General features: G+C 46.4%; 1 protein-coding gene across 1 annotated transcript; it reads left to right on the top strand.

Annotated features, from left to right (window-relative positions):
- The first annotated feature begins 287 nt into the window (after window positions 1–287).
- Window positions 288–27,664, top strand: Lrrc2 (leucine rich repeat containing 2). Its single transcript, XM_060385183.1, has 9 exons — window positions 288–437; window positions 3,018–3,164; window positions 5,919–6,120; window positions 9,001–9,157; window positions 13,016–13,152; window positions 18,508–18,653; window positions 22,250–22,405; window positions 23,698–23,828; window positions 25,603–27,664. Exons 2-9 carry the CDS (start codon window positions 3,040–3,042, stop codon window positions 25,650–25,652), a joined length of 1,104 nt encoding a protein of 367 aa, XP_060241166.1. The 5' UTR covers window positions 288–437; window positions 3,018–3,039; the 3' UTR covers window positions 25,653–27,664.

The raw sequence follows: 27,664 nt of genomic DNA, 5'->3' as shown, positions 1-27,664 counted from the left end.
CTTCCTAAACCCGTTCTAATCCTGTCTGTTGTTTGGCACCTAGCCCTGGAGTCCTGGGACCTCAGCTTTCCCCCTCAGCTCTGTTTGCGCTGTTCACCCTGGGCTTTCCTGGCTGCAAGGAGCCAGCGGTCTGTGGACGCGTGCGGGGAGGGGATGCTGCCTGCAGCGCGCCCTCGATAAACCCTCCGTGCCTGCGTGCCAAGCCCTCCCCGACCAGGTCCGTTTTGTCTCCTGCTAGTCTGAGTCACACAGAATAGATAGATAGTCTATCAGCACATGTCCTCCAGATCAGGTTAACCGCTTACAAATATAGCCCGTTAGCGCACAGGCACGGTAGCCCTTCCGCTGGGGGCGTTGCCCTGCGGGGTGTAAACAGCATCGAAAGCGGTTCGCAGCGTGGCGGCCGGGGACTGTCTGCGCCCGCTCGTACAGGGAAGGTGAGAGGCGGGTGGTCTCGGCCCCGGCGGCGGAGGGGTGTGAGCTCGCAGACCGGAGCCTCTGACCTGCGGCTGCGCAGAGGCGGAGTGGGGTGCCGTGGCTGCTTGGCGGGGGTGGGGGCACCGGTGCCAGCGTAGTGCGCTTTGGCTGTTACCAGTCACCCGGTGCGCAGAGCGCCAGCCGCCCTCTAAGTACACGGAGAGGACCAGGCTTTGTCCAGGGCTTAGTTCAAGAACCACAGTGGAGAGGGGCGACAGCCAGCGCGTGGGGCGCGCAGGTGCCCTCAGACGGGCTGCCGGCGGGCAAGGTCCTCGGCAATCCCTCCAGTTCCTCCGAGAGGACCATCCGGGTGCCCAAGAATGGGCTCCAGAGCGCTGTCGAGGGGGCAATAAATCAACTTTGTTTGTGCCCTCTTCTGGTCCTTGGAAAATGCGCTTGACATCTCCCAAGGAGGGGGGGCTGGGGGAGTGGTCTTCCCTTTCCCAAAGCTTCGCGCGCCCCCTGGTGTGAGCGCCGCAGGGCTGGGGACAGGGTGGCGAAGTGGTTGGAGAATTGTCCGGCTCTGTACACAGCCCAGGTGCGGTGGCTTCTCGGCTGGACAGTCACCAGGGCCTGGGGCGTAGAACCGGCTAACCAAGTCGAGGTCTGTCTTCAGTTCTTCTCTCTCAATAATTGGCATTCCTTCCCAAGCCTTACTCTGCGGCAGGTCGTATCACAGGGCACCCTCTCTCACCAGCCTGGCAGCTGGGTGCTGCGGTGGTGGCTTGCCCACGTGAGAATCCAGCAGCTCTGTCCTCCAGGACATGTGGCCAGTAACCGGGAGGCAGGAGTCCAGCCTGGGCCATCTGACTCAGCCCCGGTCCCCTTAATCCTTTCTGTGCCCTCTGTCTCTCCCGACTTGAGCTTCCAGCTTAACAAATTACCAGGACAAGGATCAAATGTCCCAAAGGAAACTCCGATCAGGCAGCATAAAATGCAATTCAGTTTAGAATTCAGCTGAGATGTGGTGACTGTTCTGACCTTACTTTAAACGGCAGTCCCCCCTCCCCCGCTGTGGAGTACAGAGCCACCCACCCCCCCAGCAAGCTGGACAGGTGCTGGGGCATCTTCCCACACAGGACACCCCTGGAAGGAGCCCGTGCAGGCTGCAGGAAGGCAAGTGGGATGTTATCAGAGTTGTTAGGGGCAGAACCTGGGCCCCAGCGGCAACCAGGTAGGCTCAGCTGCAGTCCTTGACAGACCAGTTAAACACACAGCAGTACCGAGCCGAGGGACTGGATGTGCCCCTCCTAACTCCTCCAGACCTCCCATGATGCTCCGAGGTACCCACTTAGCGTGGTACCCACTCCACACCGCCAGCCCCCTAAGCCCTCACCAGCCCAATGCATCCTTTGACAGAGGACTAGGTGACCTGAATGTCGTGTCGTGTCCCCACCTCCTCCTTCGGCATATGACTTCTGAGTGGAGACCAGAGTTCTGGTGCCAGGGGACACATTTTTCCAGTCACGCCCTCTGGCTCCGGAGGAGTCAGAGCTTTTGTAAAGCAATTCTGACATAACTGGGCTGGGGGGGAGGGGTCACGGAAAGTTTGTCAACTAAACTTGCATTTACAGAGTGCAAGTGTCCCCCTTCACTCCCGACACCAGCACCTCCCCCACAGCCCGCCACACTGTCTCCTGGGTTTCCCTCTGTGGCTCCCTGGCAGTTAGCTTGTCCAGCCTCGGGGGTCTGATTCACATGCTGAGCCGAAACCTCTCCCCGTATTCGAGTTCTGATGGTCTCCCCACGGTCTGGAGGCTTGGGAGGTATAGAGGGGACCTCCTTCATCCTTATGCTCTCCGGCTTCCACGGCACTACGCGCATGTGGTCACAGACATAGGCACAGGCAACACATTCACACACAGAACTATTAGAGGAAGCTCAAGAAGTCTGACCTGTTGATGCAGCCCCAAGTCACTCCTCACCCCTACTCGCCACCATCCCCCCAGCTTGTCTTTCTTCCCCGGTAAAGCATTTAGCCTTACTTTGGTGTTTAGGTGTACTCTTTACTAAAAAGTTTTTATTTTAGTTTCAAATGTTACTTATTTTTGTTGTCGTTGCTGCTGCTGCTGTGTGTAGGTCACACGTGTGCCCGCCTTGAGTTTGAAGGTCCGAGGACAAGTGTTTGGGAGTTGGTGTTGAACCATGGACCCTTCGGGGTAGAAGGGCATAATGAGGGCTTCCTGTTGTTGTTTTTCATGGCTTTTCGCCCCCAGCAGGAACTTCCTACGTCTTGAAATGGAGATCCTTCCTCCTTGCCTTTGTTCTGTCCCCGTGTACCTGTCACACAAACAAGAAACAGAGGAGACCGAGGTGCCCACTCTTACCCCTGGCAATCAACATTCAATTATTTCCATGGAGGATCCGAGTTCGGTTCCCAGTACCCATACCATGGCTCCATGGGAATCAGAAGCCTTGGCCTTCCCTGGTACCTGAACTCACATGCACACACGCACACACGTGCACACACATACACACCTAAAAATATGTTTCAGCCCCCTGTACGTGCATATGGAGCTGACACGCACATTTTTCTGCAGGTGACTTTATGCTGCTCCCCAGATGGGACACAAAGTGGTCGTGTTCGACATCTCTGTCGTCAGAGCCTTGTGGGAAACTCGCGTCAAGAAGCACAAAGCATGGCAGAAGAAGGAGGCGGAAAGGCTGGAGAAGAGCGCCCTGGAAAAGTGCGTTCTGGGGGCTGTTATTCCGGGGTTGCGGGAGGGGCGCTCAGGGGGGCTGCTGTCGACTGGGCAAGCTGGGCTCGTTTGCTGGGCTTTCCCACCCTCATGGCCACGTTCCTCCATCGCCTCCATAACCTGTGCGCTCTTTTATACACGCACCCTGACAGCGACGCCCAACTGTGAGGAACTACATACTGTCCAGATCCTGTGCTGGGCACGAGGAGGACAGAGATGGCACGAAAATCCATCACACTAAGCACCGAGGAGGCCACTTAGCTGCCCTTCACCGACCTCACACGTGCCCACCCCATGCTCCCACTGCGCAACTTCTTCACGCATTTCAGCCTTTACCTGCCGAGCTGAGTTCTAGCGAAGATTCACTTTGTTCCTCTGCTTGAACTGAAATGTTGCAGTCTGACTCTCAGCGGTGTGAGTAAAAGGATTCTGCACAGAAACGACACTGAGGGGCTGGCGAGATGGTTCAGCGGTTAAGAACACTCGCTGCTCTTGTAGAGGACCAAGGTTCGACTCACAACCACCTGTAGTTCCAGCCTCAGGGTACCTGATGCTGTCCTCTGCCCTCTGTGCACACTGCGTACACTTGATACACACAGACACAACACACCATACCACATACACACACCACACCACAAACACACACATCACACATGCACGCTCATGCAGCACACATTCTCACAGCACAACACACACATACCACACAATACACACACATGCACACGCACACACTCACATACCACTAAGTTGAGGAACTGGAGAGACGGCTTAGCAATTACGAGTGTTTGCTGCTCTCCCGGAAGAGCCAGATTCAGGTCCCAGCACTCCAATCGGCCTGTTTACAACCTTCTGTAACCTGGAAATCCAAAGCCTTCATCCCATGATATTCATATACAAATATGGAGCCAGGCATTGGTGGCGCACACCTTTAATCCCAGCACCCAGGAGACGGAGGCAGGAGGATTTCTGTGAGTCTGAGGCCAGCCTGATCTACAGAGCAAGTTCCGGGACAGCCAGGCCTACAGAGAAACCCTGTCTCGAAAAACAACAAAACATAACAAACAAACAAGAACAACAAAAACCTTACTGAAACTCAACTTAAGGTAGTGCTTCAAAAACTCTCTTTGTGGCAAATGTGAACATGCAATCACCTCAGCGCTGTTCTACATAACGGAAGGATGACACGTTAAGAAGACTGGGCACCGGAAGGCTTAGCATACGTCTATAACTTTCATTCTCTGTGAAGAAACCAGAACAAGAATGCCTTTTTTTTTTTTTAATTGTTTTTTTTTTTTTTTTTTTTTTTTTTTAGACAGGGTTTCTCTGTGTAGCCTTGGCTGTCCTGGATTCTGTAGACCAGGCTGGCCTTGAACTCACAGATATCTGCCTGCCTCTGCCTTCCTAGTGCTGGGATTAAAGTTGTGGGCTACCACCGGCTCTTTCTTTTAGGGGAGGAGTTGTGTGAATATTTGTTAACTTTAAATTATCAACAAAAGGTATAAAGTGTGAATCAGTCAATTAATTTATTTATAATCTTTTTTTTTTTTTTAATAATTTAGTGTGTGCACTCTTGTGCCCTCCTGCCAGTGCCCACCTGTCAAGGCCAGAAGGCAACTTACAAGAGTCAATTCTCTCCTACCATGTGGGTTCTGGGGGTCAACTCAGGTCATAGGCTTGGTGGTGAGCTTTTTCAGTGCTGAACCATCTCACCAGCTCCCCTTGTTTCGAACCAAAACAGGGTCTGAGTGACCAGGGTGGCCTTGAACTCCATGTCTGACAGAGAACGAGCTGGAACTTCTCGTCATCCTTCAGCCACCCGAGTGCTGGTGTTAAGGGCTGTGTTTATATGGCCCAGAACTTGTGACATAGAGAAGGAATAGGTTGTCTGAATCTGCCTTCAGATTCAGCTTCAGAAGCAAGAAAGCTGAGGCAGGGGGATGTCTCAGCAAGAAGAGGCCATTACTGCTGTATCTGTGGATCTGAGTTTGACCCCTGGGACCTGCATGATGGAGGGAAAGAAATGGCACCTTCAGGTTGTCCTCTGGCCACCATGTTTCAGAGGGTGGCTTTGAACTCCTGAACCTCCTGCGCCCATCTCTCAGGTGCGGGATACAGGACTGCTCGCACACCAGCCTTGCTGCGTACCTTTCCCCAGCACGCTCCTTCCTGGCACAGAAGCCTGTGGAGCTATGTTAATTACGTCAAGTGTCCCTCATCCCTCCACTTCATGGCAAGCACGAAACCTCCACTATCTAAGATGGCTTTTTACCAGGACAGAAAGCCGATGTTTATAGAGCAAGGCAGCACATGCCTGTAATCTGGGACGTAGAGGCAGGAGGATCAAGAGTTTGTGAGTTTACCTCAACCAAACAAAAAGAAGGTGACACTTGTAGCTAGACCTAGGGAGCCATGGACAGCAACGTGGGGACGTAGCATCAAAGGCAGACATGACATTACGGTTAATATAGATTTTAGAAGAAACCACACGTAAGCAAGCACATAGGTAATATCGGTGGGAGGTTTAGCCAAAGGTTCCATCTGAGCCAGCTCATCTTTTCTAGTCACCGTTGACTAGTGATGCACAGAAAGGTCTCAGATTTCCCAGCATCCCTGGTGGCAGGAAGGAAAGGTCAGGACAGGGCTTAGGTAGCTCACAGTAAGAAACCAGTAAGGTTCCAGGGAACCGGAGGAGAGAGCCTGCTTATCCCCAGGAAATAACTGGTGTTCTGCTTCCTGCCTTAGGATAAAGGAGGAGTGGAACTTCGTGGCCGAGTGCAGGAGGAAGGGTGTGCCCCAGGCCCAGTACTGCAAGAACGGCTTCGTGGACACCAGCACAAGGCTCCTGGAGAAGATAGAGAGGAACTCAGTCGCCAGGCAGAGAGTCAAGGACAGAGATAAAGCGAGCGATCCATATGTGTTTGAACTTTCAGGGGCGCAGTGGAAGGTGAGGCAAGGTGTCTGTCTGTCTGTCTGTCTGTCTGTCATAAGTTGGTACTCAGGGCTGCACTAGAGCTGAGGTTGAGCCTTAGCCTTGGCCAAACGAATGCCCCGTTTGTATGTATTGAAAAAAATCAGTTCCTTTTTTTAGTGTTGGGGATTGATTCCATGGCTCCACACCTGAACCACACCCGCAGCCCCTTTGTGTACATCAGGGCTGTGGTGAGCATTAACTAAGTGAACACTCTGCGAGCTTCTGTTCTCCCAGAATGAGATTATCCCATCGAGCCTGCTTGCTCTCTTCTCTTTTGCATTCCCGTCTTTTAGATCGGCAGGCACACAGGCAGTGTCTTTTTACCAAATTCAGGGCATCAGGCTTGATCTCAAGCACTTGTGCCCATCTTGCTGTACCAGAACCCGTGTGTGTGTGTGTGTGTGTGTGTGTGTGGTCAGTTCTCTCCTTCCCCAGTGTGGGACCCAGGGATTGGACTCTGGTTGGTAGGCTGTGGCAGCCTTTACTTGGTAAGCCATTCCACTGGTCTTGTACTTTATTTATTTACTTTGTTTACTTATTTTTGTTTTTTTGAGGCAGGGTTTCTTTGTGTATCCTTGGCTGTCCTGAACTCACTCTGCAGACCAGGCTGGCCTCGAACTCACAAAGATCTGCCTGCCTCTGCCTCCCCGAGTGCTGGGCCTATAGATGTGCACCACCATGCCCGGCTTTCACTTTATTTTTTGAGACAAGGTTTCTTACAGAATTGGCAGGTGGCCCTTTTTATAAAAGCTTGTTCTGAGATTTTACTCTGTTTTACGTGTGTTCTGCCGCATGTATGTTCTGTTTATGGGTGTTCTGCCGCATGTATGTCAATGTGTTCCTGGTGCCTATAGAGAGCAGAGGAAAGTGTCACATCCTCTGAGACTGGGGTTACAGATGGTTGTGAGCCACTATGTAACCCACGGACTCTGCAAAAGCAGTTAGTGTTTATAAGAGCCGGGTCACCTGTCCACTTCTAGAAAGTCACTGTTTACCGCACTGGCTAGCCAGCAAGCTCCCAGGAGCTGCCTGTCTCCACTCTAAGTACTGGAGTTACAGGCATGTGTGGGGATTTGAACTCACTCTTGCTTTCACAGCAAGTACTGTCACCCACTGAGCCGTCACCCTGATCCATGTCTGGTCTTTTGGTAAAAGACCATTGGCATTTCATTGGTGCGTGTGTGTGTGTGTGTGTGCGCGTGTGTGTATGTGTGTGTGTGTGTGACAAGGTTCAACCTTGGGTCTTGGGTGTCTTCCTCAGTTGCTTTCACCTTGTTTTTGAGACAGGATCTCTTACTTTCACTGAGAATTTACCTGTTGGGCCAGGCTGGCAAGCCAATAAGCCCCTAGAATCTGCCTGTCCATCCCTGTACCTGTCCAAGACTGGGATTAAAGATGTGAGCCACCACACCTGACTTTAAAGTGGGTTCTGGGGAGCAAACTCAGGTCCCCAAGCTTGTGAGGCAAACATTTTAGCAACAGCGCCGTTTCCCAGCCTCTTACCTCGATGGTAATGCCCACTCTGCTTATCTCACAGTCTTGTGTGAGATAGCTCCTGAGTTCCAGGACACCAGTAGGTTAAAGGCTTGACCACACACAGCGGCAATGATCTGAAGCCAGTTCCAAGCATAGAGGTACTACTGTCCCTACAGCACTGGGGCCACACAGAGCTATGGGATGGACACTGTCCACCTTCAGGGGGTCAGGGACCCTTTAATGCCAAGCAGCTCTCTTGTAGCACAGGTGGCTTCCATTTCCACATTGCTTCCCGGAGGTCTTAAGCACCTTTCTACACCATTATGACTTTATCCCAGCGCACTTGAACTAGGGGAGGCTGTGGCTGTCACTGTCCCCATCGTTATTCCTTCAGAAGCCAAAGCTAGGGATACAGGGCAGCGGAAAGAAGGCCGAGGCTGGTTGGGCCAGGCTCACGCTACACTGCCCTGTCTTTCTGAAGCTCTTTCCTCCATTATCGATTCATAAACATAAAAACACTAAGGGATTTGGTACAGGAAATGCTAGTTATTTATCAAATATTTCTAAAAGCAGCTACAGAGTAAGAGAAACAGAGCACAAATGTCTAAAACAATCAGGTGTGCCCACAAGCACCCAGCAGGCCACGTGCACCCAGGAGAGCTGTACATGCAGACCACCAACACACAATCTTTAAAACATGAGAAGCTTTTTTTTTCTTTTCTTTTGCAGGTTTTTAAACCTAATTTGTGTAGCTCTCAAGTGTGAACTCTGTAGATGTCAATGACTGTCATGATGTCAAAGTCTGTGCATGCCAGAATGGAATAGATAGGGCAGATTTTTATCTTTAGAAGATGTCAAATGTACGTTGTTGATAAATATAGTGAGGATGGTCATCTGTGTTCACTAGGATTCATATATATACAATATGGATAATATAACTGTGTTAACTCTATGTATTGTATATGAAGTGTGTCTGTAGGGGGCCATGCTTGTTTGAGCTCAGGGGAGTGCATGTCTCACTCAACTACTCTCCCCCCTATTCTGATGACTATATACATTTAAATAGTTAGTATAGGTAGCTATATTTGGAGACAGGCTCTCACTAAATTGTCCAGGTTGGCCTTGAACTTGTGATACCCCTACCTCAACCTCCCAAACACTTGAACTTCCAGGCCTGCACACTAGGCCTGACTAGGATTTGATTTTAATATTCTAAGTCTGTCATTGTGAAATTTATGACCACTGGCTTCTGTAGAAATGGCTGCGGTTGGGCCTCGATGATCCCACGTGCCTTCTACATTATGGTGACTCCTCGGCCTGTCAGGCTTGTGAAGACTGAGGAGCTGCCTCTGATGGACACTGTCCCTTCTGTTTCAGGAGCTGCCTGATTCCCTGAAGGAGCAGACTCACCTCAAAGAATGGCACATTCACAGCACCCTCATTCAGATCATTCCTACGTACATCGAGCTGTTCCAAGCGATGAGAATTTTGGATTTGCCAAAAAACCAAATCATGTGTCTTCCAGCTGAAATTGGTAGGTTCCTCGGCGGGAATCTTTGGCCACTGCCAATGGTGAGCAGGCGGGACTTGGGTGTGTGACACAGTACAAGCACCCCATGTCCACCTCCTCCTGCTCCTGGGTGTCCCTCAGCTGTTTCCCTGACCCCAGAGCCACTGGTTCACAGCGGCTTTGTCTTCTTTGGGACATGAAGTACCATGATTTACCATGACTCAGCACTGATAGAAATATGACAGTTGCTTAGAAACCTGAAGTCTTACGGTGAGTGGGCAACACCTTAAGAATTTTTTCGCTGCTGGTGTGGTGGTGCATACCTTTAATCCCCGCACTCGGGAGTCAGAGGAGTAGAAGCATGTTAACAAGATTATTGGAAAGGTAGAATAAAATATATTGTGTCTATATAGTCATCCATTGTTAGCTTAGCTCCCGTCATTTTGATTCAGCAACATTTAATAATTTTTGATCATTTCATTTTTTTGGTTGAATCTTCTTAAAATAAGGATTACAATGATCACTGATGTCTTTTTTTTTTCTCTTGGGGTCTGAGGAATCGCTATCACAATTTTTGAGCGGACTTTGAAGCAAGCTTTTTTATATACTGGCCAAGATGAACACTGGTCAGGTCCAGACCTGGCATTCCCAGAGAATGGCTGCAAATTTACATTAGTCGAGTGCTCATTAATGCAAAATCCACGAGGCTATGTGCTTCCCACCATCGTCTAACTGGGAACAAGTGTGCTTCCTGTGTATGTGCCCCCACGTGTGTGGGATCAAGCACTTCCTGTGCAGCTGAGGCAGCCACCTTGTTTACGGAAGTGAAAACACATGGCTTGTCATCTTACACGGACAGCAGTCCAGGAAGTTGCCTGTCCTTGGGCACGTGGGGCTTACGGGTTAGAGGTATTTTTATTTTATTGATCTCTTAAGCCCAGTAATTTAAACTTAAAACATAACATCAGCCCTCACATCTTCCCTTATTTTATTCCTTGTTGGTAATCGAGTTATCCGCTCTGAAACAGTAACAAGATGTACATGGTATTATGGGTGTTGGGGTCAAGGGAGTTATTTATCTCTTTCACTATTGTTGCTATCTTCCAACACATCTTAAAAATCAGCAAAATGGATCAGAATGGGCCTTGAAAATTTGGCATAATTGGCCCACCTCTGTAATTTCAACAGTCAGTATGCGGAGGCAGGAGGATTGCTGAAAGTTTGAGGCTGTGAGACATCATCTCACTCTCCAACCTGCAGCCCAGTTTCCAATATTACTGTCTCGTTTATAAAGTGGCAGGAAATGTGAAGACAGAGGGACCATTCTGCAAAAGTAAACAGTCACTTTGGTTTACAATTTAAAATTATCCTAGGAACAATAAAGATAAAGTATTTGATTCCTTAGGATATATATGATGTGATTTTTGGAGTACAATTATGTATTTATTCTTGTACTAGTTTCTAGGTTAGAGCTAGTTGCATATATTTTGAAACAAGAATCAGAACTAGGGGGCTGTAGAGATGACCCAGCCACTAAGAATGCTTACTGCTCCTGCAGAGGACCCAGGTTTGATTCTCAGCACCCGCATGGCAGTTCACAGCTGCCTGTAACTCCAGTTCTGACCACTGAACTCTCCTGTATGCATGTGCTACACACACATACACATGCAAATAAAATAGAATAAATGTTAAAAAAAATAGAATCAGATCCAGAATATAGTATTTTCAATCCTTCTGACAATTTCCTGTTCTGGACGTGTTCACACCTGTGTGACTTACATATTTGACTGACATATTCCTTGGGAAGCGTGTTATATCATACCTGAAAGAATGCAGATATGAGAAGAATGGTGCCTTACATCAGACTGTAAACAGTCTGTTGCCGTTAATTGTTTACCACTTACGCAGAACTTCGTGTGTATTTCTATGCCTAGCTCATGCCTACCAGAGCCCATCAGGAGGCATCAGTAATTTCTACTATCCCGAGGTGCGACATCCATCTCCAGCATCACGGCCTGTGATTCAGCTCATCATGGTGTTTCACTGCTGTGGGTGCCTTGAAAAAGAGGGCTATAAAATGTTTATTATTAACCCCAAGATTATCATGGCGGTATTACCTAACCTGATATCACAAATAAGACATAGACACCTGTTAGATTTATAGTTGCCTTATTTACCTTGGGCCGGGCAGATATTTCACTTACACTGTCTCAGTATCCTCACCATCCATCTCCCAGCCTCCATCCAGTGCCATCCACCTTAATCATCCTCACATGAACTATCTTCCATCCATCATCCCATGGTACTTGCTTACATTTTTCATCTGGGCCTTTTCATGCCATTACTGGAGTCCTTTCTCTCAGCCCACATGGTCTTTTCTCCACACTAACCCATCTTGGCATCCTCCTTCCTCCTCTCTTCCTGTCTGTCTGTCCCCTGTGATTCTCTCTTGAACTCAAAAGCCCGGGAACCTTAGCCACGCTTACCCCTACCCAGGTACAGGTCGTTTAGTCAACCAATCAGACCAACTCCCGCAGTGCCTGGTTTGACCCAGGCTGACAGAAGACAAATCCCCTTCACACCTTGCGATGGCTGAGTGAAAAATGATCCACAACTTCCTGTATTTGAAAGCTTGGTTCCTGTGGGGGATGTGAAACCTTTAGGAGTGGAACTGTAGTGGAGGAAGGATGTCAGTGGGATGGGCCTAGCTTTGTTCTTCCTCTTCCTGCAGAGGAAGGACATGTGATCAGCTGGCTTTCTGCTTCAAAGCCATGCTTTTTGCCATTCTGGACTCTCTCTTTGGAGAACCAAAATAAACTTTTTGTTTTTTTTCTCTTTCAACTTTTAAACATCTTATTTACATGTATTGGTGCTTTGTTTGTATGTGTGACTGTCACCATGTGCATGCAGTGCCTGAAGAGGCCAGAAGAGGGAAATGGAGTTACAGTTGGTTTTTAGCTGCCGTGTACATGCTAAGAGTTGAACCCGGGTCCTCTGGAAGAGCAGCCAGTGCTCTTAATCACCGTGCAGTCTCTTCAGCCCCAAACTATCTTCTCTAAGTTGTTTTTGGTCATGCTATTTTATTACAGCCACAGGAAAGTAACCAATACACACTTTAACTACCGTGTCACAAGGGGTGAAATGACCAGAGAAGTGAAACCAACAAAACCAGCACGGACAGTGAAATGCTCTGACCAAAGCCTGTCATGCATAAGATGAGCAGACATTTAATAAAGCGCTCAAAGCACAGACACAGTTATGTTTATGTCTGCACAGCTTTTGTTGTTGTTTGTGTGTGTGTGTGTGTGTGTGTGTGTGTGTGTGTTCCCTTTTCTTTCTTTGAATGCTTTTTGAGACAGGGGCTATGTAGAGCTGTGATCTTTCTGCTTACAAGTTTCCAGTGCTAGAAATGTGGGCTCTCACTGCCATCTCTGGGCTGCCTGTTGTTAGGTGAAGGTTTCACCCCTGAGATTTGTTTCTGTTCTGTTTTTTTGTTTGTTTTTTAGATTTATTTATTTATTATATATACTGTGTTTTGCCTGCATGCCAGAAGAGGGCACCAGATCTCATTACAGATGGTTGTGAGCCACCATGTGGTTTCTAGAATTGAACTTAGGACCTTTGGAAGAGCAGCCAGAGCTCTTAACCTCTGAGCCATCTCTCCAGCCCCTGGTCTGTTTGCTTGTTTTGTTTTGTTTTGTTTTGTTTTTGAGACAGAGCCTTACTGTGTAGACCTGGCTGGCCAGGAACTCACAGAGATCTGCCTTTCCCTGCCTTCTGAGCACTGAGATTAAAGGCCTGTGCCACTATGCCTGGCTTGTTTCTGTTCTTAAGAGGCTTTGAGGGACCTACTCAACGGAGGTTAACCTTCTGTGGTGCCAGGTCACTTGAAGAACCTGAAGGAACTCAACGTGAGCTTCAACCATCTCAAGAGTATCCCCCCGGAGCTGGGAGACTGTGAGAATCTGGAGAGACTGGACTGTTCCGGGAATCTGGACCTGACGGAGCTCCCCTTTGAGGTAAGAAACAAACACTTGTGCTCCATGACCTGCTTTTATTTAACTTATGACATGGTGTGCTCTGTACTGTGAGAAAGCTTTACTAAAACCTCTAGGTTTTTGTTTGTTTGTTTGTTTTTGATTGCTAGGTTACTCTTAGGCTTTAATGAAAATTTAAGAGTTGTCAAACAACTTTGAAATAGGACAAAAACCACAGAATTTATACCATGCAATTTCAAAACTTACTGTAAAGTCACAGCTTAGAATTGACATAAAGACAGACAGAAAAATAAAACAGAACTGAGATTTCAGATATAAACCTCTATAATATATACATATATTTAGATATATTATTATTTTATTTTGAGATAGAGTATGATTGTGGCCTTGGCTGTCCTGGAACTTGCTCTGTAGACCATGCTGGCCTCATACTCACAGAGGTTTGCCTGCCTCGGTCTCCGGAGTGTTGAGATAAAAGGTGTGTGCACCACCAGGCCCAACTATATTATATTACAATCAATTTCTCTTTCAACAAAATCATCAAGATAATCCAACAGAGAAAGGACAGCCAACTCAATAGAAGGTCTCGGGAAAAATTAAAATCCTGGCCTAATGTATTTTTATTATTAAAACATTTATTATTTAACATAGGATGACATAAATGAATTTGAAAAAAATACGCTAGATGAGAGAAAAGCTTGTGGATATAAAGCAGACTCAGGCTTTCCTTGAGATAAGGGTGAGAGCAGAGAATAACAGTGGGAAGAGGAAAATCTGAGAGTAGGTGATAGAGATATCCTGACGCTGAGTGATGGTCCACTGACGCCTGTGTTCTGTGGCATGCAAACTCTACCTCGTTAAAGTTTGGGGAGTTAGAAGAAAGGATTTCCCAAGTAGAAATGACTTGAACTAGGGTGTGAAGGGTTACGAGCAGGTGTGTTCTCTGAAGGATTTGTCTAAGCATTGCGTAAGGGACATGGACCAAGACAGAGAACAATACCTAACTCTTCTCTGAACGTCTGAGTGAAGATGGAGTTCCCGGACTGGGGGATTAGAGCATGCGCAGATATGAGCAGGGGGCTGGTGACTCCGGAGCACATTCAGGGAGCGATGGGCGTTACCAGCCACTGCCTCCCAGCCAGCATTATTTAGGAAAGCCAGCGCTCCTCGAGGCCTTTGCAAGCAACAACCCTCTCCAGGGGCATGCGGCGGTCCTTACCTCTGTTTATTTGGAGATAAAAATTGTTCGCTTTTCCCTGTTCCATTTTATCAGATGATCGTTTAAAGTCATCTCCATGAATACAGAATGAATCTCATGACCACTTTTAAAGTTAGTACATTTCTGAAGTTACTTGCAGGACCACGCAAGCCAGTCAGGACCATATGAAAAAAGATTTACCTCGTTATTTCCAGCGTCGTCTCGGTAATAATTAGTAACAAATCCTGCGTAGTAAATCAGGATCTTCATTCTAGGTAACAGACATCATCTATTAAGTGGGTATAAAGTGAAAATGTCTTGTGTGAAGTTCCGTTATTTTGCTTCATCTTAATAGTATTTCTAGGGCCAGTGCTTAGGTAGTGGAGTCCTTGGCTAGGATGTGCAAAGCCCTGGGTAGGTTTTACCCCAGAACTGGGTTTGGTAGCACAAGCCAGTAACCTAGAGGTGGTAGCAGGAGGACCAGGAAGTTGAAGGGTCTCCTAAGCTACACAGCAAGTAAGAAGCTCACCTGGGTCACATGAGACCCTGCCTCAAAAAACCAAGTTAAAATACACGCATTATATAATTTCTATCCTTAGATTAGGGTCTTTGTTTAGTGTGTTAACATTTTCATAGACCCTATGATAACAGGAATGAGGTGACTGAAATGTCCAGAAACTATTATGGATTTCATATTTTTTAGAAAAAAAAAAAATTTGTTTATTTATTTTTTGTAGGAATGGTACGAATGCATATGTGTTTGTGTATTATATGTGTGCAGTTCCCTTAGAAGCCAAAAGATGGCATCAGAACCCCTCGGAACTGGGGTTTGAGCTGGTTGTGAGCCGCCGTGTGGCTGTTGGGAACAGAACCCAGGTCCTTTGTAGAGCAGCAGGCGCTCTTAGCTGCCAAGGGATGGATTTCATATCTGTCTGTCTGTCCACCTGCCCGAATGCTTTATCTATGTATGTATGTATGTATGTATGTATGTATCTATCTATCTATCTATCTATCTATGCATGTGTTGGAATGTTTTTGTCTGTATGTATATATATGTACCACATGCATGCCTGGTACCCTCAGAGGTCAGAAGAGGGTGCTGGGTCCCCTGGAACTGGAGTTACAAATAGTTCGGAGCTGTGTGTGTGTGTGTGTGTGTGTGTGTGTGTGTATGTATGTGTGTGTATGTACAACAGAACCCCAGTCATGTGTGAAAACAACACTAAGCTATCTAGCCATTCCAGATTTCATCTTTTAAGGCCTCGTTAGGTTGGATAGTTTCTTTGGCCTGTCTTTCAGCTCTCTGACTCTTATACTGGATTTCTCCCCTCCCCACCCCCCTGTCTCTAAGAGACAAGGTCTTCCTGTATATTCCAGCTTGGCCTCAAGCAACCAATTCTCTTCTCCCGAGACTAGATTTGGGGGGGGGGAGGGTAGGGGGGAGTCAGGTGTTTCAAGACAGCGTTTCTTTGTGAAGCCTTGGGTGTCCTGAGTTTGCTTTGTAAACCAGGCTGGCCTGGAGCTCACAGAGATCCTCCTGCCTCTGCCTCCCGAGTACTGGGATTAAAGGAATGAGCCACCACTGTCTATCCTGAGACTGGATTTTTAGGTTAGTTGTTTTCATCTTTAACTCTAGGATTTATCTGTAATTTCCATAATCATCTGGTCCTTCCTCATCAATCACTACTATTCAGTGTATTTTGCTAATGTTTTGCTTTGCTTTGCCACTGATGAAAGTAACTAATGGGAAAATGCCTCTTTTTAAAATTTTGTTTATTTTTATGTACATTTGGTGTTTGTGTGAGGGAGTTGGAGCCACTAGAATTTGAGTTATAGACCAGACAGTTGTGAACTGCCATGTTGGTGCTGGGAATTGAACCAGGGTCCTCTGGAAGAGCAACCAATGCTCTTAACCGCTGAGCTATCTCTCCAGCTCTAGGGAAAATGCTTCTTATAGTCATGGAATTTCCTTCTTTGTTGGTTAATGCTGTTGATTTTTACCTTATTCTGGTTTTCACAAAACTTGATGCTGGAGAGATGGCTCAGTAGTTAGGAGTGCTTGCTGCTCCTGCAGAGGACCCGAGTTCATTTCTCTGCATCCATGTGTAGTTACAGCTCACAATCATCTGTAGCTCCAGCTCCTGAGAATCTGATGCCCTCTTCTGGTCTCAGCACATGTGTGTGTGTGTGTGTGTGTGTGTGTATGTACTGACCCCACCCCAGTCATTAACAAACAAACAAACAAACAAACAGGGCTGGATAGATGGCTCAGGCTAGGCTCACAACCAAAAAACAAATGAAACAAATAAGCAAACAAAGTTGGGGTGTTTGTTTGTTTGTTTTTGTTTTTTTGTGTTTTAAAAAATATGTTAACAGCCTGTCTTGGTTAGGGTTTCTGATGCTGTGAAGAGATACCAGGACTACAGCAACTCTTAGGAAGGAAAACATTTAATTGGTGCTGGCTCACAGGATCAGATGTCATCATGTTGGGAAGCATGGCAGCATACAGGCAGACAGGCTGCAGAAGGAGCCAAAGTTCTGGGTCCAGATAGCAGGCAGCGGGAAGAGAGAGTGAGCTGCCAGGCCTGACTTGAGCTTCTGAAACTTCAAAGTTCACTCCCGGTGACTTGATTTCTTCAATAAGGCCACACCTACTCCAACAAGGCCAGGCATCCTAATCCTTTCAAATAATGCTACTCCCTATGAGTTGTTAGGAGTCATTTTGATTCAAAGTACCACACAGTCTTAAACTGGACTCTAGGCAACCAGCAAGGCTTGCTGATCAAAAGCTTTTTTAATGTTTTTTAAAATAATTTAATTTTAGTTCATGTGCATTAGTGTACAAATTCCTTGGAATTGGTGTTACAGACAGTTGTGAGCTGCCATGTGGGTGCTGGGACTTGAACCCAGGTCCTTTGGAAGAGCAGACAGTGCTCTTAACCACTGATGCATCTCTCCAGCCCTCCTTTTTTAAAAAATGTTTTATAATAGCTACCAAACAATTTCAGATATGAAATGTTTGTTCAAATTTATTCAACATTCATAGATTTGCACTGGAGTAAAATATCTCCCTGTGTGTTTGAGTTGGCATGTTGCGAACAAGAACTGTGGATGATGTAAACCCACACCAGAACAGCCCAACCCGCTTAGCTACTGAGGCCTGACAAGATCAAGACAGCTTTATCACGTCAGCTGACCTACCCAAATGTGGGTTTCCTCCAGACTTGTCACCACTCCATCATGCTCTGTAAGACTTGTACTTCCTAGGTGGCCTTAGTCGTGCACACCTTTAATGCCAGCAGAAGCAGGCTTATCTCCGTGAGTTCAGGGCCAGCCTGCTCTATGTAGGGAGTTCCAGGACAGCCAGGACTTTGTAGCTAGACCCTGTCTCAACAAACAAACAAACAAAACAAAACAACCGCAACAACAAAAGACTTGAACTGTCTGTCTTCTGTGATTTGGCACACGCTGCTCCCCAGCTTGGGAGACCCAATTCCAGTTTCCTGTTCTCCATGAAAGTTTTTTGGACCACTGGCCATTACTCCATCCAACTGCTGAGCAAATTCACCCTTCGTTTCCTGAAAGTTGAGACTCTTACTGCACGAGTTGCTTTGCTTATTTGCAAAAATATCAGTCCCCTGAGGGCAGCTTGTTTTGGCATCTCCAGCAGGAAGTACAGTAGGTGCTCCAAAACACACAGTAGGTCTGGTCTTTTATACATACATTCATGGATGCTCTTGAGGAAGAAACGTTATTCTAAACATTATTAGTTGGATTTAATTGCCGTTTCACAAGGAGTATTAATTACCAGTCTTGATGCCATTACAAAACACTTGACAAAAGCAACTCATGGGAGGAGGGCTTCCCTTTGGCTCACTCTTCGAGGGTATCACCCATCGTGGCAGGAAAGGCATGTCAGCAGGAGCTTCAGAAGCTGAGAGAGATGGATGCGGATGCTCATCCAGCTTTCCCTGTTTTGGGCGACCCTGGGCCCCAGCCCAGGGAACGGCGCCACCCACAGTTAAGGTGGGTCTTCCTAAGTCAGTTAGCTCATAGCCCCTCCCAGACACGCCCAAAGGCTGCTCTCCGAGGTGATTCTAAATCCTGTCAAGTTAGCAGTCAGGATTAACTGAGGTCACGGAGGGTAATTAGGATGTGCTCTTACTATTCCTTTCTAGTTAAGCAACCTGAAGCGAGTTACCTTTGTGGATATCTCGGCAAACAAGTTCTCCAGCGTCCCGATCTGTGTCCTTCGGATGTGTCGTCTGCAGTGGCTGGACATCAGCAGCAACAATCTGAGTGACCTGCCGCAAGACATAGACAGGTAGCTACTTGCACTCTAAGGTGAGGTGTACAAACTGATCACTGACACACTCAGACCGTTAGCACCGAGATATGCTAGCACGTGAATGTTCTTCGGGATCAACTAATTTTCCAGAGTTTGTTTCTAGGAAATGACAGACTAAGACGATTTCCTCTGTGCTCCACACATATATCCATATTTGCATTTGAACACATCTTTATTGTCGTGGTAAATTTGATTCAGTGTCTATCTATCTGTCTGTCTGTCTGTCTATCTATCTGTGTAATGACAGAGTCTCCCCTTGTAGCCCTGGCTGGCCTCCTTATATAGACCAGGTTGGCCTTGAACTCAGAAAGATCTGCTTGCCTCTGCCTCCTGAGTACTGGGATTAAAGGTATACCACACCATGTCTGGCTTTTTAAGAAAGCTTTTTAAAAACGGAGTGGGTGTGTGCATGCTCGGAAATAGAGGTCAGAGGACAGCTTGTAGGAGCCGATTCTCTTCTTCTCTCTCGTGGATCCGGGCTGTCAGCTTGGTGGCAGGCACGCTTACCTGCAGAGCAATAGTACTATGCCTTCCTTCTGCTTGTTCCTTGGAAACAGAGTCCTGCCAAGTAGCCCGGATTAGCCTCATACTCGTGATCTTCCCTCCTCAACCTCCCAAGTCCCGGATCCATGCACATATGCCACCCCAAACAACTTCAAAGAGATTTTTGTTTTGCTTAGTTTTTTATTTTTGACGTAGGAGCATACACTATAGCCTAGAAGGGCTCAGAACCCACAATGCTCCTGGCTCAGCTTCCTGCGTGCTAAGATTACTGATATGAGCGTCTTTTATTTTATTTAAGATTTGTTTATGTATATGAGCACTCAATTTGTATGTACGCCTGCATGACAGAACAGGCATCAGATCCCATTATAGATGGTGTGAGCCACCATGTGGCTGCTGGGAATTGGACTCGGGACCTCTGGAGGAGCAGCCAGTGCTCTTCACTGCTCAGCCATCTCGCCTGCTCTGATATGAGCTTCCTGACCCAGCTTCAGTCTTTGATAGAATAACATTGTTAATTTTACTTCACAGAATTTGAAAAGAAAGTTTATTATGTACAGAGAAACATCACTGCTTAGAAGGACATCAATGAGAAATTTTTACTACTTTTTACTTATTAATTTAAGGTGCATAATCTTTAAACAGAATCGATGTGTTAGTTATGTCATTAAATTATATCTGTGCAGCTGTTTTATTTTTAAGAACAGTTACATGGGCTGGGGAGAGGCTCAGTGGGCAAAGGGTCTGTTCTGCAAGCAGGAGGATGCATGTTGGATCCCAAACAGTCTTGTAAAAGTTGTGTGTGGCCCCTTCCAACTGTGAGCCTAGTGCTCGTGTGAGCAAAGACAGGCCGGTCCCAGGAGCGTGTGGCAGCCAGTCTAGCCAGTTGGTAATACCAGATTCCCTGAGAGACCCTGCCTCACAAGATAAGATGGAGGGCTTGGTGAGATGCCTCAGTGGTTAAGGTGGCTCTTGCGGAGGCCCCAGGTTCAGTTCCCAGAACCCATATCAGATGTCTTACAACCGACGAGCACAACTTCAGCTTCAGGGGCTCTGACTTGACAGGCAGCTGCACTCACGGGTACATACGCACACACAAATACACATGTGTGTGTGACTCAAAGTAAAAAGAACCAAAAGATAAAGTGAAGGGGCTGGAGAGGTATTTCCAGTATTAAAAGCACTCAGTAGCCAGTGCAGTGTCCCACACTTTCAGTCCCAGCACTCTGGGCACAGAGGCAGGCAGATTTCTGTGAGTTCAAGGTCAGTCTGGCCTACATTATAAGTCCCAGGACAAACAGGACTACATAAAGAGATATGGTCTTAAAACAAAAACAAGAGTATTTAACCGCTATTCTAGAGGACCTGAGTTCAGCTCCCGACACCCACCCACACTGGGAGGATTTCACAACCGCCTGTTAACTCCAGCTCCAGAGGATCCAACCCTCTGGCCTCCTTGGGGACCTGCACTCATGGACACATAATTAAAAAATAAAAAAAAAATTAGGTGGAGAGCAACAGTGGAAGACCCTCAGTGTTGACCTCTGACCTCTGCATGCTTGTGTGCACATGTGAACATGCACCTTCATGCATCATGTGCCCACGTGCAAATTAAAAATAAAATAAATTTAAAACGTAGCCTGTTCTTTAAAAAGTGATTATTACACTGAAACATGTAAGACTGACTGATTCATTCACTCCTTCACGCCATTGATATTATTAGGCTTCATAAGGCAGTCCTGGAAGGTGGGCTGGGGTTCATGGACGAAGTACAACCTGCGTCCTCTTGGAGTTGACACTCTTATTTACGTGGAAGCAGAAAGTGTTGTGATTTACAGACTGGCTGTGGCTTAGGCCTGAGCGCCATCTCAGTGACATCTCTCTACCCTTGGTCCCTGTGATGACGAATGCTGGCACTTTCTGGGCTGATGGGCTGATGAGGCCAAGTGAGACTTGTTTGTGTTTGTCTGTGTTTGAAATGGCAGGAATTCTGAGATAATTGTCGCATTACACAAGACTTTGTAAATGAATGGGAAAAAAAACCAATCTGGAGGCCAGGTCTCCAGACTAGAATGAACTAGAAAGCAAAATGAAACAAACTTAATATTATGCCCAGGAACTGCTGAAAGAAGACCTCAGACTCAGGTAGTCTGCGAAACCAAGGAGCGTTTATTCTTCGGAAATTGCCAGCGCGCTGGGCCTACCATTCCATGGAATGGCGACCCTGAAGTGACCACCCAGGCTCAATTTAAAGACAGTCAGGGGATTTCTCTAGTGTGATTAGGTAATCTTTTTCATTGATTGGGTGGTGCTGACCTAGGGGCTGGGGAGGACTTTATGAAGTCCAGCTAACAAGATGTGTTCAGGTAACAAAGAGTGCTGACAAAAAGTGCCCAGGTAACAATTTTGACTAGCTAAACAAAGCGTTTCTAACTGACCTTTGATTTGACTGCTCGAGTGTTTGGGGACTTTTCAAGGCCGTTACTAAATTACTGTTTCTGATCTTCAGGGAGGTTATCTTGTCTTCATGAACTGTAGTTTTGTTTCCTGAGAAATAGAAACGTAGGCCTATTCGGTGGGAAGCCAATTTTGAAACCTGTCATGGAGTCAGACTGGTTTATTAAAAATCAGTCCCCCTCATTCAGACACTTTGTTTTGTTTTTTCATTCTCTTTGTTCGGTGGCTTTCCCCCTACTCAATGTTTAAACAAACAAACAAACAAACAGTGAGGAAAGAATAAGTTGTATGGAAGGAAGCACACTGCTCAAATCTGTTTATTCTGCCAGTAACCCTGGGAAATGCAGGAGACACTTAGAGGGAGTCCATTGATTTTTGAGGCCGCTATGTGGCTTGCTCTGTATTGTTCAAACTTGCTAAATTCATGTCTTCAGTGGGTGATGAAGTCAGTAAAAAGTAAAATCTACATAGTTTTATGCATTTAAAATAATGACTTTATCTAAGTGTGGAGAGTAAGCTCCTGGTTGCGCACGTGCGTTGGCTATGAATAGGCTGAGCAGGCTGCAGCTCGCTGTGGAGTCAGTCTGACCTGAGCCGTTGCTTCTCCTCAGGCTGGAAGAGCTGCAGGGCTTCCTGCTGTATAAAAACAAGCTGACCTACCTTCCTCAAGCCATGCTCAACCTCAGAAAGCTCACCTTGCTGGTTGTCAGTGGAGATCATCTGGTGGAGCTCCCGACTGCCCTGTGTGATGCCTCCACTCCGTTGAAGTGAGTACACGGGAAGGGGGAGGGACTCCCAGGACAGGCACCCCTGGACACAGGCAAGAGCCAGCCGCCTCTGGCTCCAGGCTGCTCTCTTAGGAGCCTGAGAATCTGACTACTCCACTTTCTATGAGGAGGTTTGTTTGGTTTTTCAAAGCCCTGAGGAGTATAGAATCATTGAGTTTATGGAGCTGGAAACACTACTTGCTGATGGACAGCGTGAGGGAGTCATGGATTAGGCCTCTCATGTGTTACATCCCTGTGGCCCTGGAGAGGCCAGGCACTGTCCAAGCAATCCCCTCTGTTTGCCTCATTTTTCTGACCTAACCTCGGTGAACCCCAAAACAAAGACGACCATCCAGGAAAAGGAGATACAGGTTCCAGTCTGGGGTGAATTTGTGCTCACCCCCATGTGGAAAGAAAGATGACAAGGCGGGAGAGTCCGCCCTCAGGAGCCTTCGCGCGTGTCTTCGTTTATCGTTAGGAAGAGACCAAAACCAACATTTTTGGATTGTGGATCGTGAGCAAGATAAAGGAAAAACGGGATTCTGAGTGGCTGCTCTTCATTTCCATGAACCAGAGTCAGCCACAGACTCACTGCATAGTGGAGGATGACTCCAAACCCCTCATCCTCCTGCAGGCACGCACGGTTTCTGCCATGCTGGGGCTCAAAACCAGGGCTCTGTGCACTCCAAGGAGGCGCTGTGCCACCCGAGCCACACCCCAGCCCCGAGCATTGATTGAAGAAAAAGAATGATGAGTTGCATGTGGCCAGCGGTGGAGTGCAAAAAAGAGGGTGAGCAAATGGACCAACTAAGGAAGCTTCTGTTTCAGGAGAAAACTGTCTCCACACTCTTTAGATACTGGTAAAAAAGGGAAATTAAAGAGTGATTAAATATATGTTTGTTTGTTTTTTTCTTTTTCTTTTTCTGTCTTTCTTTTCTTTTGAGACACAGCCTCTTAACATAACCCTGCTATCCTGGAACTCACTCTGTAGACCAGGATGGCCTCAAACTCACAGAGATCCACCTGCCTCTACCTCCTATACTCTTATTTTTTTTAAATGTATTTATTATATTTTATTTTGTGTGTGTTTATATACCACATGCATACCTGGTGCCTTCATTGATCAGAAGAGGGTGCTAGATCCTGGAACTGGAGTTACAGATGGTTGCGAGCCAGCATGTGGGTGCTGGGACTCAAACCTCGGTCCTCTGGGAGAGCAGCCAGTGCTCTTGGCATTTCACAGCTGAACATTCACGGTAAACATGTGCTGTTTTCCATACTTTCCCCAACAGATTTGTGAGCCTCATGGACAATCCTATAGCTAAGACCCAAGACAGCGATGAGACAATGGAAAGTGAACAGGATCGCCAGCATCTCGATAAGGAATTCATGAAAGCGTACATTGAAGATCTTAAAGAGAGAGGTGAGCTGGGAATAGTTAGAGCCATCTAGAATGTACTTTACAAACTCTACCTGCTCATGAAATACATGCACCAACTTAAGTCAAAGTGACCAAAAAAATTGTGACTATTTGTGAACTAAAATGATACATTTCTTACAACATGAGGTTTTTCCCTCTCATTTTTATTAGCCCTTGAGAATTTCATACAATGTATTTTGATCATAGTCACTGCTCCCTTCACTTTTCCCTGGCCCTCCCACCTTTCCTACTCAATTTTCTTTTTCTCTCTCTCTTCTAAAAAAACCTCGTTACATGCAGCTGGTAGTGCCCATGCACTTGAGGCATGGTCAGCCAACCCTTCAGGGGCTTAAAGAAAACAGACTCCTCCTTTCTCAGTAGCCACCACTTACCTCCTCAGCTAGGAGTAGGCCACGTGTTCAGCTCCCGTGTGTCCATTCTGGGATTTGGTCAGGCTTGATCTTGCACTGTTCCTCCGCATGAAATGTGAGGTTTTCCCCAGCAGACTTCATGCTTGGTACATATATCAACTGTATGTTAGAACACAGAAGGCGGGAAACAGACAATTAAAATGTGAGTGAGGGTTGTATTACTGACTGTTACCAAAAAAACCCATTATAGTTGTATGTGTATGTGTGCTCCTGATGTGGGGGGGGGCTGGCGTGCTGAGGTGTGCATGCGGGGGTCAGAAGACAAGCTTCTGGAGTCTCTTCTCTCCTTTTGCCCCTCTGTGTTCTAGGAACCAAACTCACATCACCATGTTTGCACAGTTAAGTGCCTGTATCCACTGAGCCGTCTTGTTTCCCCAGTCAACTACCTTTAAATGATGTTCACAAAATAGTATTCTAAGTTAATAGGAAGATACGATCCCATTTCAAAAATCCATTTAAAAATCTGAAATGTCAACTCATCCAAACCAAACACCTGTATAAATGTCACACAAAAGGAAAACGCAGTTGGCAAACCAGGGAGGTGGGTCCACTCGGAACTGCTTTTCATTGTTTTTCATAGCATGTCGACAATATGGCGTGGTGGGTACTCAGATAACTCAGGAAGGGCTGGGAAGTGTTTTGTTTCTTAGGTTCAGACTCAGGGTGTAAATGATAGCCAAGTCCTCTGTTACCCTGCTACAGCCGCAGCCCCCACACCGACCACGTCTGGTAGTTGGCATAGGCCGTCTGTGGCTGTGAAGGGGGAGCTCGGAGCACCAAGCACTGGGGTAGCAAGGATGAGCTCACTCAGGAAGAGCATGCTTGGTTTAGAAATAACCCTCATCTCTTATGACCCTCCCGCTGTCCTCAGCCCCACGTCTATAAAAACCACCAGTTTCATCTATGGTGATATCTGCCTCCCAGCTGCCGGGATTAAAGGCATGTGCCACCACCACCCAGCAATTTCATTAGTTTTTGTTTTTATACGGTCATACAGTTTCCAGAGCCTATTGGCTAACCGCTGGTGATGGCTCTCTATACATTCTCTCTGTACTCAGTATATGGAATGTCAATACTTTGTGTATCCACGCGATTCACCACATTGCGGTTATATTTCATAATAAGAACAAATGAATAAGGGGCTGGAGAGATGGCCCAGTGGTTAAGAGCACTGGCTGCTCTTCCAGAGCACCCAGGTTTGGTTCTCAGCACCCACACGTGGCTCACAACTAACTGACCGTAACTCTAGTCCCAGAGACTCAGACAAAACACGCAAGTGCATAAAATCAATTTATTAACTCAAAAGAGTGAACGAATAAGCTAAATATATTTTTCCTTTATTGCAGAAGCTGTTCCCAGTTATACCACCAAAGTCTCCTTTAGCCTTCAACTCTGATCCTATCTACCCGAAGACCACAAAATCTACCGCCCTGTGCTCTAGATCTTTGTATATGTGTTACTTCTTACAGGAACTGTGGCTTGTGCCTAAGGACAAAGTCTAGAAGCTACCATCATCACTGTTGTGTTCAAATCTCAAACATGGGAAGAATGATGAACCTGCTTATATATCAATAGCAATAGACTAATTAGTATGTACTTGTCCTAAATAACACATATTTAATATTTTTAGGAAGTAAACTTTAAAAAATTACAACATACAGAACAAGTTTTGAAATTGGATGCATTATTTTCAGGAGTAAGGGGCTAGAGGGTTGTAAATGAAATAGGGAATTTGCCACTTTAAAAATGCTTCAGTGTGCTATTCATTTTTATTGAGAATAATGCGCCTTGAGTTTAAACAGGTTGCTATTTCCACATTTTAGATTCATTTTGGCAAGTATGCGTTTAGTTGTATTTTGATTCTCAGGAGAGCCTGAAGGTATAATTTGGGTATTGAGGGTGAGAAGAAGAACCAGGTATGCATTGGGCAATGGATGCTCAGGTAGTGTGGCCCTGGAAAGGTCCAAATGATGGGCTCGGGGAGCCATCCTGCCCTGAGGGGTCACCTAGTGGTCCTCAGAACAGAGAGCAGAGGCGGTGCCCCCAGGGCTCATTCCTATAGGTGGCCTAGTTAGTCTACACTGATGACCCCCTGGCAGGGACAGGGCAGGAACCACAGGACAGGAGGGCTCTGCCCACGGGAGTGCAGCTGTGGGCTAGCAGGAGCCCCTGGGACGTCAGTTTGCATTGGCAAAGGCAGGACTCTCTACAGGACTCTGTGTTCTTGTATCACACCGCACCATTGGGAGAACTGTACAAAGCTGCTATTTTTATTCCAGTGTCTTAGGCTAAAACAAATAGGAAGTGGCTGGATGTCTTGAGATAAGAGTTTAGAAATACATAGGTATCACTTGTTTGTGTATAAGTGGAATCCTTCCTAGTGTAGTCCATTGCAGCCTTTGCAGTGGGAAAAAACAGTGTGTGTCTGTGCCGTTAGATGCCATAACTTCCAGGCCTGGAACACATAGTGTCAGATGAGCCTTGAAAACGACATTTTTACGTGATTTACTTAAATAGCCCCTTGTGGCTATCATACTGTATAGCAAAGCCCAACATGTTAGATTGGGGCATGAGGAGGTTATTTGTGATTGAAGGGGGGGTGGTGTACTTTTACTTTTTCTTACCTCTTACCTGATTTGCTCTCAGAATCATATAATTTTAAAAGGTTACCACATACACACAATTAAAAAGAAAAGAAAGAAAGAAAGAAAAAAACAAAACAAAACAAAAAAAAAACCTCAAACCTAAAATGAAATGTGTTGCATCCCAAATCTAAGGATGCTGAGAAACCCATAGAAATGTCAGCTGGCCCAGGCAGCCCACCTGAAATTCCAGTCCTGTAAACTAGAAACAGGGCCTGCCCAGACCAACCTAGCTAGCTACCCAAAGCCTGCCAGAAGCTCTGACTCGGTGAATAAAGTGGAAAGATGATAGAGGGTGATTCAGACTCTACATGCACAAACACAGGTGTGCCTCTCACAGAAAATGGAAAGAAGAAAGATTAACATTGGTACCTTGGTATTTTGTCTAAGTCGGTAATTTGAGTTAAGTCCAAGCATTTTTATCCTTAATAAAATTACCTGTTTCCTCCTGTCCCAAGGAGATGTCTCAGCAAAGGGTCACTTCAACAAAAAACAAAATGGCGAGAAGCAGGCTAAAAGATGAAGAATCGAAAGATGAGGGCTCACTTTAAACTTCTTGTCTTTCTTCCCAATACTTAAAAACATTTCAAATTGATGAGTTGTTCTACTCGAACGATTGTAGAATTTTATTTCGTACTCAAGTACGTTTTATATCAAGATATGAAAACTATATGGGAAAAGGCAGAAGTGTAGAATTTTACACCGACAGACTGTTCCTAATTTATGTAAGTTTTATTTCAATAAAATCAGCCTCTTTTGTGTAAAA

The sequence above is a fragment of the Meriones unguiculatus genome, chromosome 6 (assembly GCF_030254825.1).
Source record: "Meriones unguiculatus strain TT.TT164.6M chromosome 6, Bangor_MerUng_6.1, whole genome shotgun sequence".
NCBI lineage: Eukaryota > Metazoa > Chordata > Mammalia > Rodentia > Muridae > Meriones > Meriones unguiculatus.
The sequence above is the reverse complement of the archived record's forward strand: the minus strand, read 5'-3'. Positions and strand labels throughout refer to the sequence as shown.